At 43.4% G+C, this 14,490-nt stretch overlaps 1 protein-coding gene across 1 annotated transcript in view; it reads right to left on the minus strand.

The window, feature by feature from the left end:
* Nucleotides 1-1,359: 1,359 nt before the first annotated feature.
* The window catches only part of LOC138643469 (serine/threonine-protein phosphatase 6 regulatory ankyrin repeat subunit B-like), a 72,970-nt gene continuing 59,839 nt past the window's right edge, over nucleotides 1,360-14,490 (minus strand). Inside the window, exons 22-28 of the mRNA XM_069732375.1 lie at nucleotides 11,691-11,837; nucleotides 9,828-9,935; nucleotides 9,493-9,690; nucleotides 9,017-9,223; nucleotides 7,248-8,616; nucleotides 5,532-5,681; nucleotides 1,360-4,128 (exon numbers count right to left, since the gene is read on the minus strand). Of these exons, the coding sequence (XP_069588476.1) occupies nucleotides 3,917-4,128; nucleotides 5,532-5,681; nucleotides 7,248-8,616; nucleotides 9,017-9,223; nucleotides 9,493-9,690; nucleotides 9,828-9,935; nucleotides 11,691-11,837 (2,391 nt within the window). The 3' untranslated portion in view covers nucleotides 1,360-3,916. The remainder of the gene's footprint in view (nucleotides 4,129-5,531; nucleotides 5,682-7,247; nucleotides 8,617-9,016; nucleotides 9,224-9,492; nucleotides 9,691-9,827; nucleotides 9,936-11,690; nucleotides 11,838-14,490) is intronic.

Consider the following 14,490-nt stretch of genomic DNA (forward strand, 5'->3'; position numbering starts at 1 on the left):
CCTCTCTCTCCCCTCTCATTTCTGCTGAAGACTTTGCCTCTTTCTTTAAACAGAAGATCGATACGATCAGAGAAAGCTTTGGCCCGCAGTGCCCAATGTTCCTCTTAGCTGCTCAACACTGTTCCTACAAAACCAGCTTCTCCACATGGCAGAAGATCAGCTCTCCACCATCCTCTCAAGATCCCACCTCATCCCTAACCTAAAGTCTTCATCCCAACCCTAACACACCTCTTCAACCTCTCACTCACAACAGGTGTCTTCCCCTCATCCTTCAAACATGCCAAGATCACACCCTTCCTCTGTGTCTAGCTATCGCCCGATATCTCTTCTCCCTTATGCCTCCAAATTGCTGGAGCAACACATCCATCTTGAACTGTCCTCCCACCTCTCCTCCTGCTCCCTCTTTGACCGGTTACAATCTGGCTTCCGACCCCATCACTCAACCGAAACTGCCCTAACTAAAGTCACCAATGACCTACCAACTACCAAGAGTAAGGGACACTACTCTGTCCTTTTTCTCCTGGACCTGTCTTCTGCCTTTGACACTGTGGACCATTCCCTTCTGATACAGATCCTCTCATCTCTTGGCATCACAGACTTGGCCCTATCCTGGATCTCGTCATATCTGACTGACCGAACATTCAGTGTCTCCCTCCCCCACACCACCTCCTCACTCTGCCCCTTGTCCGTCGGTGTTCCTCAAGGCTCTGTTCTAGGACCCCTACTCTTCTCCATCTACACCTACGGCCTACGACAGCTCATAGAATCCCACGGTATGCAGTATCATCTCTCAGTGGTTTGGTGGATGCTTGAATGTAAGATCCAGTGTGTGTCATGTGCCTGACAATAGGTGGATGCGTGAGTACCCAGACTATTAATGAGATTAAATTACGTTATTAGGAAAACATAGAATCTCACTCAGATGTCAGCAGTCTGACATTACCTTTTCCCTGTCTGTAAATGGCCAGGAACCTCCTCACTTTCTAAAAGAGTCATGGAGGAGGGAGATGCAACTGCAGCTTCTCTCTCTCAGTATGCTGTGAGAGAGGAGTAAGTTGGAGACGTCTGATTGGCTCAGAGCACAGCTGTGACATCACAGCAGGAAGTGCCCGCCCACATAGCACACATGGAGAGAGGGAGTATGCATAATTAAAGGGAGAGGAAGACCCCAAAACACATGATAGACACAAGACCCCAGAAAATGCCTGTCTCATCTTACCCACCTGGAGCACAACGGTCATCTACCCCTGAGGAACGTTACACAGGGAACCACAAATAACTTCTTTCTCCTTGAAGACATCTAGTTTTTAGCATGTCACAAATGTATAATACACAAGCCAAGTAAAATATCCAACGTTTATTGATTCATTACAAAAATAGCAGTATGTCCCCTCCGGTAGCCAGGCGAGAGCATTGGGAAACAATGGAGGAGTAGCGGACATGACATTCATTAATGATCCATGACTTGCTTCTAAAACTATCCTAAAATAATGTCTTTTCCCATAAGAGGCTGTCGTCTGAGCTGCAGATGATGACGGCTTCATCTGGTGTCTGAGGTATATGGGGAGCAGACAGCGTGTGTAGAATGTAAGTGGCTGATATAGGAGACTTCCTAGGCGCCACACAACACCAGAGGCCACCATTTGTTTCCAGAGGTTGTCATGTGTCTAAGCCAAGTCCCTCCATAGTTCCTTTGACATAAACCCTGCCCCCTGGAATAAAGCAGGGTCTGGCGGCCCTTACCCCCCACAACAAGGTAAAAATGATTTTCATGCACAAACCATTCAAATCCAGAAACTGCACTGACTTACATTTTGTAACTTGCCATCTACTCTTTCTGATTTATTAGTTTCACTTCATAAGCATTCTGCCAGCATCATAGATGCAGAAACTTCCTTTCCCTTTCTTCCCTAGCATGGTTTGCTACCACTATTATGCAATGGATTTTCTACCTTTAAAGGGAGTGTCCATCAGTGGAAATCCAACAACGGCAACCCCTTTCTGATCAGCTGTTACTGGATCGAAAAAAATTTGAATGGCGCTGAAAAGCTCAGCTCCGCTCAATGTGTAGTGACTGGAGGGCAGCTCCAATTCAAGAAAATGGACGGTGTTCTGAAGGACATTGAAAGGAGCTATGCTGTGAAACTCCATCCCAAGTGTTTGCATCCGGCAGATGCCAGAGAAAATAAAAGCTGAAAGTAAGGGGGTGTCAGAACCACCACCAATATCATATGACCTATCAATATATTGTGACCAGAAGACCCCTTTAACTGAAAGCCATCAGTTATAACTCCATGCACGCCTACAGACAAGAGATCTGGAGCAGAGAAACATTGACTTGTACCACTATCTGCAGAGAAACAAAGGCGTGCCTTCACTCCCCGCGATCCGTCTCGATGCCTCGCCTGCTGAAGAAGGATTACTCTTTACAACAGGCAGAAGATAACAGTGGCTGACACTTTTGGATGATTTTTCAGGGTTAAAACAACATCATATTGAAATTCTGTGATTTGCAGATTTTACGTTTATCCCATGTTAATCAATAAATTCAGGTGTCTCATTCAGTCCCATCGCCCCCAGTAGATAACATACAGCCCCTCGCCACCGGTGTATGGCCCCTCAGTATATAACATCCGGGCCCTCAATCCCTGGTGTATAATCTCCGCCCCTCGACCCCTGGTGTATAACCTCCGGCCCCTCGACCCCTGGTGTATAACCTCCGGCCCTTTGTCTCCCACTGCACAACAAACTGCCCCTCATCCTCCGGTGTATACCATCCAGCTCCTCACCCCCCAGTGTACAACACCCGGCCCCTCACTCCCAAGTCTGTAACATCCGGCGACTCGCACCCATGGTGTATAACATCTCCCATTATTCCCAATGTATAACATCCAGCCCCCACCATGCCGTCAGAGTGGTGCAGAGCTCACTGATGCCAGCGTGGTCCTGTAATAGGAGCCAATGGGATAACAAGTCCGTCCATAACATTTCTTCCTCCAAAATTTTCCCCCATCACCTGTGAGTGATACTTTTAAGAACGTGGGGGCCGGGTGCTGAGGGGCAGAGCGCAGAAAAGTCAACTCATCACTGCTCTGCTCTGCTGACCCCATAACTGCAGAGTCCAGACCTCCTCTGGTATCAGCAGAAACACTTCACCTCACACTTCATGGCTGAGCAGCTGCTTGCAGCCGTACATCACCAAGCACAATGGCGAGCGTCGGATGGAGTGGTGTAAAGCCGCCAAAACTGGACTCTGGAGGAGACGTGTTCTGTGCAGTGACGGATCGCACTTCTCTATCTGCATCTGATGGAGGAGTCTGGGTTTGGTGATTCCAGGAGGACGTTACCCCCTGGCGGCATTGTGCCCCCTGTACAGATGATGGAGGAGGATAATGCTATGGGGGCCGTTATCAGGGGGCGGCCTCGGCCCCTCAGCTACAGGGAAGGGAAATCGTAATACTTCAGCACAAGACATTTTGGACAATTCAGCTTTGTGGGAACAGTTTGGGGTAGACCGCTCTCCCTTCTCTCTTCCCCGAGACTGTGCCCAGTGCACCAGGTCCATACACACATGGAGGGGGGAGTTTGGTGGAAGAACATGACCAGTTGCCCCATCCAAGAACTAGAAGAGAGGTTGTGAGTCCGGCCTCCCCCCAACACCACAAATGCTTTTCTGGATGAAAGGACAAAAATCCCCACAGACGCCTCTAAAATCTTGTAAAAATCCTTTCCAGAATAGCATGAGCTGTTATATCTGCAGAGGGGCGAATCCATATCTATGGATGTGGTATGGAAAAGCTCGTGGAGGTGGATATGGAAGGGGCAGAATGGTATGTTGGAGGCAACTGTCTTCTCCTGCTGAGGACCTATGCCTCATGGATCTAGGTTTTCAGGAAATGTGATGGAAGGACTTGAGTTATTGACCGCACGGTACAACGTGTCCATTCTGTCGCTCAGTCGGTGATTTCTTGTTGGTTCCCGTGATGTGAGGGATGAAGGGTCTCTCCGCACTCGTCACTCCGTCCGTCTGACCCTTCAGAGACATAAATCGTACCGCTACAGCGTGCCAGTCTATAATCTCATCCACATGTACGGGGCCCGGATATGGATGTTTTCTATGTATCTCACCTGCAGGAAGGAGAGAGGGTAAGATACTGTCCCATATTCATACCTGGGTTCTCGTGTGTCATAATGTATCAATGGGATAGAGAAAGGTGGAGCACCAGGAGACTCCCGTCTGGGCAGCTAAGGACAAAAAAAATGCACCTGGATGGAATAAAAACACATTGACCACCCTAGACCACCAGGGATATTAAGTATCATCTGCTAAGCCCTAAGGGTGTAATACTTCATTATTCCTGCGGGGGCACTGCAGGGAAATGTGAGTACTTGCTGCTAGATTTCAGCACAGATTCCAGCAGATCGCTGGCGGTCCAAACAGACAATCTGGTCTGGAAACTCTAACGAAAAAAAATTCTGCCTCTTTAATTTTTGCAAATTAGTCACAGGAAACTCAATGAAAAGCTTAACTGCAGTAATTCTGCGACGTGTCATCATTTATTATAATCAGATGACATGTATCTCTGCTGATGCTGGACGTGCTGCTGTCTCCTGGGGGGGTTCGCATAATTTACAGCTTTCCTGAAAACTCATAGGGAATTCCTCTCCACTCGCGTGGTTCAGGAGTTTTCCATATTTGTCCAGGCGGCAGCTTATATAATCCTTGTAATAGGCAGTAAAGGTTGGAGCAACCTGACACGACAGCGGAGCGATTTATTGGCATATTTGGCGCAATTATTGGTTTCGGAGACTCGTGAAAGATCTACATATATCACAAGCACAGCTCAATAAGTTACAGATAAAGATTTCTGTGTCCTCAGTAATGTAAGGGCTTGGGTAGAGAGTTTGCCGATTAGTGACCACCATGAAGGGGGATTCCATTTTTAGAGACCTGTCAGGTGTTTTCTGCCCCCAATCCATACAGTCCTGCCCCAGTTCGGTCTATGTCTATAATTCTAAGCCTAATTTTGCAAAAACAGCAGCTTGCACCAAATGCAAATTACTATTCTGAAGTCAAGTAGGTGGAGACGTGCCGAGAAGTCAAGCTGTGACGATAAGGTCTTGCCATGACCTAATTCCTCCCCAGTCTTATCCTGAAGACAGCATACATCATCTCCAACCTTTCATACAGGTTCTACAAGCCTCGACTCCACACGCTACATGAGCTGGACTTAGACGTCCAACAGGACATCGAGAGGTGCCGATGGAAGACCAAACCCCTTAGAAGCTCCAGACAGTTTTGACCATGACATCAAGGGGTGAAACTTCCAGGAACGGAGCAGAAGGAAAGCTTTGTTATACAGCTTTGCTTCCACCGTGGTTTCTAGGGACACTGGACAGTGCCTACAAGATCAGTATGATGGACATATCTCCCAGCCACTCATGGAGGATAAGTCCCAATCTCAGATCAACGGGCAGTGATTTGTTTCTTGGAGACTTCAGTGGCACACTAAGGACAGCGGAGAACTTACTTTCCGGTGATACCTGCATGGTCCTCTTGGCATTTGTTCGTATCCACCCAAATGACGAGTGGGCAAGAAGGTCAATGGAGCGAGTGTCGGAAAAGCCATCCAAATCCTCCTCATTCATTAGAGTTCTGGCGTTAGAAGAACACATCTTACCTGTAATATAAATAGGAATAAGAAGTAAAGTTTTGGTTACAAGATGAATAGAAGGGAACCAAAACGTGAAGGGTATACAGTGTCTCCTTGTGGAAACCACCAAGCTTTAAACTTTAAAGGGAAGCATCATCAGAAAATGACCTATAGTTTAGTTCAATATTTTGTGTTACATGTTGTTCTTAAACATTTTTGGCACTTTTTTTTATCACTATACCTATTAAAAAAAATAAAATAAGTCATCTTGAATTTTTCACAAGACCCTGTTTTTTTTTTAAGACTCTTACATCCTGTTCAGGAAATGCACATGAATATTAGCCTTCATATACTGACTCTGACGCTGTCTTTTTTTATTGAAGCATCTAAAGAGTGTGTGCAATGGACATTGTGAAAAGAGGGGGAGCTGTGACAATGGCTCTTGCAATTGGCGGATCCTTTGTTATCAGCTGTGAGTAGTGGTGTTATCTGTCATTGTAAGGCTGTGTTCACATGGAATTTTTTTCTCAGTTTTTGAAAAAGGAGCTCCTCCAAATTTCTCTGCAAAAACATAAAACTACTCAAAAAATGTAGAGTCTACATTCCAAAAACTCAGCAAAAAAACTCATTGTGAACACATTTTAGGGGTATGTGCACAGAGTTTTTCTTGGAGTGGACCCTCTAGGAAATCCTCTTCAAAAAGTGCTTTATAAGTTCTTTGAAAAAAAAAACCTCTTACAATTGATTTCCATTTATCTTTATATTTTTTTCCTGAAGAAGTAAAAAAAAAAAAAAACGCCCGATGGAGAAAAAAATGAAAGTGAGTGTCAACTCTTTGAAATGAATCCTCAAGGAAACTTCTCCTATCTAGGCACTGTCGAATCAAAAGGCAGCACAGAACATTTCTGGAAAAAAAACTCTTCAGAACCGTTTCAGGAAATAAAAAAACTCCTCGAAGAAATCCCCCAAAAAGGCGAGTTTCCTGCAGTGGTTTCTGCTTGAAACATGTGGGATTTTTTAACTCCTCAAAAAACTCTAACCCTACCTCTGATGGTAAGGAGCCTGCTGTTTCCTGGAGAGACAATGGTGGTAGTGGCCAATGTGAAAATCGCAAGATTGCTAATTTTGTTTTTAGCAAAGATCCTTAGATGAAAAAAAATATATAGTCAACAGTTGTTTTTTTTTTTTGCAATACATGTAACTCAAAAGCCTGATATGACCAATGGATCATTTTATGATGATGTTGCCCTTGAAAGGCAGACAATGTTGTAAATGTGGACTCTTTATCAAGCCTTGCCATATCATTTAGGAGATTTAGCTACAACAGAGTCTTCTACCATGAGGGAAGGCTCGATAAAAGGTCTACAAGAGCACAGAACTTTTGGTAATCTGTGGGCCACTTGTAATGTTTTGAGACGATAGAAGAACCCTCTTTTTGGGTTGTCTAAGAGTTGGGTCCTCACCTTACATATGTTGACTATTCTAATACTTCTCAGAGTAAGACTCTGCTCACATCTGATTTGGTGGCCTCGACAGGACATTGACAGAACCAGAGTTAAATTTGTTTTTTATTTTCGTAATTATTGATCTTACCTTTATATTTGCATAGCAGTTTGATGTAGAAAAATAGGTTGGTGAAGAGGTTGAAAGGAGAAGGCGTCCCGGGTTTCCTGGTCATATCTCTTATTAACGTGGCCCTTCCGAATTTCCATTCCGTGTCTGATTGCGCTTGTATGCGTTGGTAGGTATCACTCATCATCGCGATCAACAGATTGATTAGGACGATTAAAGTAACAACTAAGTAAACTCCAAACACAAAGCGGATGATGACAAAGGTGAACTGCGGAGTCCTGCTCAACGATGGAAGGCAATCAGGTTCCACCAAGCCAAAGAGTGAGAAGAACAAGAGGACAGTGATGTCTATTGGATCCTGGATATAGGTTTCATTTTTGTTGGCTCTGGTTTCGTTGACTGATTGATTGGCTCTGGGTTCTGGATACACCGGCTGATAGACCGCAGATAGTTGCATTGTGAAGGCCACGTGAAATAAAGCGAGAATTACTGCAAATCTGGTGAGATCCTTGATCAAATCTCTTATAATGATCGCCCATGGTCCAAAGAGGTGATGAAAGGTGAGGAACTCCAAGAACTGGACGAATGAGAGAGTCATGGCGATGCCAAGAAAGATATTCCTGGCAAATAGGCAGTGTAAGCGATCGATATCTGTAAACAAGAATGCAAGTAGATGGCAAAAAAAGGCGACGGCAGAAAATCCCAAGACAAATACACGTATCCAAGCAAGACCTGCCCTTTCACCTTGATGAGTAAGCTCTGAAACCAACATCCCTGACAACCAAGCGAGCAGCAACCACTCATTCCAAGATGGGATCATTTGTCCTTCATAAATTGGATTCAAAGGAGGGTAGACGATGGTGATGATGAAGAGTGCCAGCAAGAATATGTGTGATGCCAAGTAACTCATGAACTTCATGATGGGGATTTTGTTAAATCTATGTTTGAGAGGTAGAGAAAAGACGAACCAAACCGGAGGGCATGCTAGGAAGGTAAAGAAGAGAAGGACCAGTTTCCAGGTGGTCCAGTCTAGATTTCCATACCAGACCTCAGTCAAGTATTTTTGAACTGCAGGGTGGGCAACCACATTTTTCTGCTCACACTCAATTAAACAGTCCAATATGGTGGTGCCACGGTGGTCTATAGCTCGGAGGATGTATCCAGCATTTTTACTACCAGATGCTAATGTCAAAAGTTCAGTGGCCATTGATTCAGTGTACTTGGCAGCATTGAGTAGGTCGACTGCCCTCTCCTTCTCTTTCAGGGCAGTGATGGTAAGCGCTCTGGAAAGTTTCACGGCAGTGTCCAGAGGAGCGGCAGAATTCAGGATGTACTCTTCTATAATCTTGTTCCTATTCAGCTTCCCACAAACCATCAAGTCAAACACAAACTGTAAAACAAATAAAAAAGTGAATTTCATGAAACCATAGAGTTAGAGATAATAGGCAAGAAACCTTTTTCAGATAGGCTATTGATAGCTTGGTCATCACTTTTTAGACCTTAGATTTTTTTTATAAGACTATGGAAAGTAGATCGATAGAAATTGTAGAGTGTTCACGAAATACTCAGGGCTAAACCAACAACATCTCTCTCTTTTACCCAACCAGTAGCCTGCTTTGTGCTGATGAAAGGCAAGATCCCCGAAACAACTGTCCACAATTGGGTTTCTGGGTTTGTCTCATATCTCTAGTCCTGTTAGAAGGCTCAAAATAAGGACAGACAAGATCACCCCTCCTATTTAGGATTCACGCACTACACCAGTCCACATGTCACCTCTTGATGAGAATTACCTTCCTGTCTTCGGTTAGTTTGAGGGTATTATGGCTTCTCTTCAGTAAGAAACTCACTACATCTTGGTGGTTGTCACCAGCAGCGTACTGGATTGCTGTCTTCCCATCATTACACTCCAATGTAGGGTCGGCACAACATTCGACAAGAAACTGAACGGTTTCTAAAAAACCAGACTTGGCTGCGAAGTGCAGAGGAGACCACCCATTCTGCCCAAAAAAACATACACAAATTTACATAGTAAAGTATAATTCTGTAATGTTATTCTTAGGTCTACCTGGCCTTTGAAAACAAAGATTATTAAGAAGGAACCATGTCTGGGTGATAACAGACATGATACTTTAGTTGGAAGGTTTGTACATTGTTTCCTGTTGGACTTTATACTCAACCAATTGTGTAAAGGTAATACATTAAAAAGTACCAAGCCCCGCCCCTGAGGAGCACATGCCATCTAAATCACTTTATTAAAGAAAATCACCTTATCAGTCACATTAATCTCTGCTCCTTGTCCAATAAGGGCTCTCATCATCTCATTGTGACCATTGGCAGCTGCTAAGTGGAGACACGTTCTTCCTCTGTTGTCTTTTACATGCAGTTGAGAGGTAGATTTACTGAGAAGGAGCCCTACGACAGCTGTGTGACCATTCTGTGCTGCAAGGTGTATCGGAGTCGAACCCTATGAAAGAGAAATTTTCGATGGCATTTTAAACTTGAAATTCTCGAAGACCAAAAGTAGAAGACTTAGAAAGAAATGATTAGTTTCTTAATTTACAAAAAGCCGAAACATAGCAGAAACAAAATGAAAACTGTCACCTGGCGCCTGGTGGCCGCATCTGCCTGGACTCCTGGGTGGTTTAGTAAAAGGCGTACAAGACTTTCATGACCGGATTGAGAAGCCAGATGCAAGGGTGTGTAACCAGACTGTACAAGAAGAAGACTTATTGATACATAGTGCCTGTGTAGAATGTTATATATATATAAATATATATATATATATATATATATAAATATATATATATATATATATACATACACACACATACTGCTCAAATAAATAAAGGCAACACTAAAATCCCACGTCCTAGATATCACTGAATGAAATATTCCAGCTGTAAATCTTTATTTATTATATAGTGGAACACGTTGAGAACAGTAAAACCTAAAAAATGATCAATGTAAACCACAACTAATATTCCACGGACGTCTGAAGTTGGAATGATGCTCAAAATCAAAGTGGAAAATCAAATTGCAGGCTGATCCAACTTCAGTGGATATGCCTCAAAACAAGGAAATGATGCTCAGTAGTGTGTGTGGCCTCCACATGCCTGTATGACCTCCTACAACACCTGTGCATGCTTCTGATGAGGTGGCAGACGTTCTCCTGAGGGATCTCCTTTCAGACCTGGACTAAAGCATCCACCAACTCCTGGACAGTCTGTGGTGCACGGGACGATGGTGGATGGAGCAAGACATGATGTCCCAGGTGTGCTCAATCAGATTCAGGTCTGGGGAACGGGTAGGCCAGTCTATACCTTCAATGCCTTCATCTTGCAGGAACTGCCGACACACTCCATCCACTTGAGGTCTGGCATTGTCCTGCATTAGGAGGAACGCAGGGCCAACGGCACCAGCATATGGTCTCACAAAGGGTCTGAGGATCTCATCTCAGTACCTAATGGCAGTCAGGCCACCTCTGGCAAGCACATGGAGGGCTGTGCGGCCCTCCAAAGAAATGCCACCCCATACCATTACTGACCCACTGCCAATCCGGTCAAGCTGAAGGATGTTGCAGGCAGCAGATCGCTCTCCACGGCGTCTCCAGACTCTGTCATGTCTGTCACATGTGCACAGTGTGAACCTGCTTTTATCTGTGAAGAGCACAGGGTGCCAGTGGCGAATTTGCCCATCCTGGTGTTCTGTCGCAAATGCCAATCATCCTGCACAGTTTGGGCTGTAAGCACAACCCTCATCTGTGAACGTCGGGCACTCAGACCATCCTCATGGAGTCGGTTTCTAACGGTTTGTGCAGACACATGCACATTTGTGGCCTGCTGGAGGTCATTTTGCAGGGTTCTGACAGTGCTCCACCTTACACAAAGGATGATGTAGCGATCCTGCTGCTGGGTTGTTGCCCTCCTACGGCCCCCCTCCACGTCTCCTGGTGTACTGGCCTGTCTCCTGGTAGCGCCTCCAGCCTCTGGACATTACGCTGACAGATAATGCAAACCTTCTTGCCACAGCTTGCATTGATGTGCCATCCTGGATGAGCTGCACTACCTGAGCCACTTGTGTGGGTTGTAGAGTCCGTCTCATGCTACCATGAGTGTGAAAGCGCAAACAACATTCAAAAGTGACAAAAATATCAGCCTGAAAGCATTGGTGCTGAGATGTGGTCTGTGGTCCCCACCTGCAGAACCACTCCTTTATTGAGGGTGTCTTGATAATTGCCATTAATTTGCACCTGTTCTCTATTCCATTTGCACGACAGCATGTGAAATTGATTGTCAATCAGTGTTGCTTCCTAAGTGGACAGTTTGATTTCACAGAAGTTTGATTTACTTGGAGTTATATTCTGTTTTTTTAAGTGTTCCCTTTATTTTTTTGAGCAGTGTATAAATATACACACCAGAACATACTATCAGCCCAGGACTTTGGTCGTTCTACATACACCCTTACCTCTCCAGCATGTTCTTTTACAAATACCACATCACCCATGAACTTCGGGACCTCACTGTGGATCGTGGCCGGGACCTTTGTTAAAATCTCTCTGACAAAATCTGCTTGCCCAAAATGTGCAGCGACGTGAAGTGCGGTGAATCCAGTCTGAAAAGTAAGCTCATAAATGATGACGGCTACAATTTTTGTTGAGTCCCAATACCAGGGATATTTGATGAAAGTGGAAGTGATAAAAAAAAAAAAATCAGGTCTAAAATATTACATAAATTAATATATAACATTTTTTGTCAGTAACATGAGTAAAATATTGTGATAATAATTGCTGCATAACACGCAATGTATTCCTTAACCCTTTCACTCCGGGGCCATTTTCCATTTTTTTCGTTTTAATTTTTCCCTTACCTTCTTGCAAGAGCCATAATGTTTTTTTTTTATTTTTCCGTCAATATAGCTGTATGAGGGCTTGTTTTTTGCAGGACAAGTTGTGCTTTTAAATGACATTATTAATTTTAATCATATAATGCACTGGAAAGTGGTAAAAAAATTCCAAGTGCGTTGAAATTGCAAAAAAAAAGTGCAATTTCACAATTGTATTTAATATTTTTTATTTACCATGTTCACTATATGGTAAAACTGACCGGCCAATATGATTCTTCAGGTCAGTATGAATACTAAGATACCACACATGCATATTTTATTTATTTATTTATTTTTAATATAAGTGGTGGAAAAAAAATTGGAAATTCTTTAAAAAAAAAAAAAAAAAAAGAAATGTTGCCATTTTCCGAGACTCACAACGTTTTAATTTTTCGGGATATGCGGCTGGGAGAGGTTTTATTTTTTGCACCCTGATCTGATATTTTTACTGATACAATTTTGGGGTAGATATGATGTTTTGAACTCAGCTTATTGCAATGCTGTGTTGGCCAAAAAATTGTAATTCTGGCATTTCGATTTTTTTTTTCTCATTACGCCGTTTAATTCACTTTATATTTTTACAGATCACACTTTTATGAATGCAGCGATATCAAATATGTGTATTTTTTTCAATTGTTTTACTTTCAGTAGGGCAAAAGGGGAGTAATTTGAACTTTTGTGGGTTTTTTTTTATAAAACTTTTTACCATATTTAACAGTTCCCTTAGGGGACTTGAAGCTGTGATCATCTGATCGCTTGTGCTATACATACCAATGCATGATCCCTGCTATACAGTACAGACCAAAAGTTTGGACACACCTCATTTAAAGATTTTTCTGTATTTTCATGACTGTGAAAATTGTACATTCACACTGAAGGCATCAAAACTATGAATTAACACATTTGGATTTATATACTTAACAAAAAAGTGTGAAACAACTGAAATTATGTCTTATATTCGAGGTTCTTCAAAGTAGCCACCTTTTGCTTTGTTGACTGCTTTGCACACTCTTGGCATTCTCTTGATGAGCTTTAAGAGGTAGTCACCGGGAATGGTCTTCCAACAATCTTGAAGGAGTTCCCAGAGATGCTTAGCACTTGTTGGCCCTTTTGCCTTCACTCTGCGGTCCAGCTCACCCCAAACCATCTCGATTCGGTTCAGGTCTGGTGACTGTGGAGGCCAGGTCATCTGGTGTAGCACCCCATCACTCTCCTTCTTGGTCAAATAGCCCTTACACAGCCTGGAGGTGTGTTTGGGATCATTGTCCTGTTGCAAAATAAATGATGGTCCAACTAAAGACAAACCGGATGGAATAGCATGGACTCATCAGACCAAAGCGCAGATTTCCACTGGTCTAATGTCCATTTCTTGTGTTCTTTAGCCCAAACAAGTCTCTTCTGCTTGTTGCCTGTCCTTAGCAGTGGTTTCCTAGCAGCTATTTTACCATGAAGGTCTGCTGCACAAAGTCTCCTCTTAACAGTTGTTGTAAAGATGTGTCTGCTGATAGATCTCTGTGTGGCATTGACCTGGTCTCTAATCTGAGCTGCTGTTAACCTGCGATTTCTGAGGCTGGTGACTCGGATAAACTTATCCTCAGAAGCAGAGGTGACTCTTGGTCTTCCTTTCCGGGGGCGGTCCGCATGTGAGCCAGTGTCTTTGTAGCGCTTGATGGTTTTTGCCACTGCACTTGGGGACACTTTCAAAGTTTTCCCAATTTTTCGGACTGACTGACCTTTAGTTCTTAAAGTAATGATGGCCACTCGTTTTTCTTTACTTAGCTGCTTTTTTCTTGCCATAATACAAATTCTAACAGTCTATTCAGTAGGACTATCAGCTGTGTATCCACCAGACTTCTGCACAACACAACTGATGGTCTCAACCCCATTTATAAGGCAAGAAATCCCACTTATTAAACCTGACAGGGCACACCTGTGAAGTGAAAACCATTCCCGGTGACTACCTCTTGAAGCTCATCAAGACAATGCCAAGAGTGTGCAAAGCAGTCATCAAAGCAAAAGGTTGCTATTTTGAAGAACCTAGAATATAAGACATATTTTCAGTTGTTTCACACTTTTTTAAGTATATAATTCCACATGTGTTAATTCATAGTTTTGATGCCTTCAGTGTGAATGTACAATTTTCATAGTCATGAAAATACAGAAAAATCTTTAAATGAGAAGGTGTGTCCAAACTTTTGGTTTGTATTATATATAGCAAAAATCACGATATCCTATGGACGTGGGCAGGCTTTCAAGGGGGTTTTCAGCAGATCCATTAGCACCTTGTAATCACATCATGGGCGTGCCGATGGGCGGGTGGAATGACACGCCCCCTTGTCAGCGCATGTTAAACACCTCACTTGGGAAAGTTGTTTTCTATTGG

This window comes from Ranitomeya imitator, chromosome 6, assembly GCF_032444005.1.
Source record: "Ranitomeya imitator isolate aRanImi1 chromosome 6, aRanImi1.pri, whole genome shotgun sequence".
Lineage (NCBI taxonomy): Eukaryota > Metazoa > Chordata > Amphibia > Anura > Dendrobatidae > Ranitomeya > Ranitomeya imitator.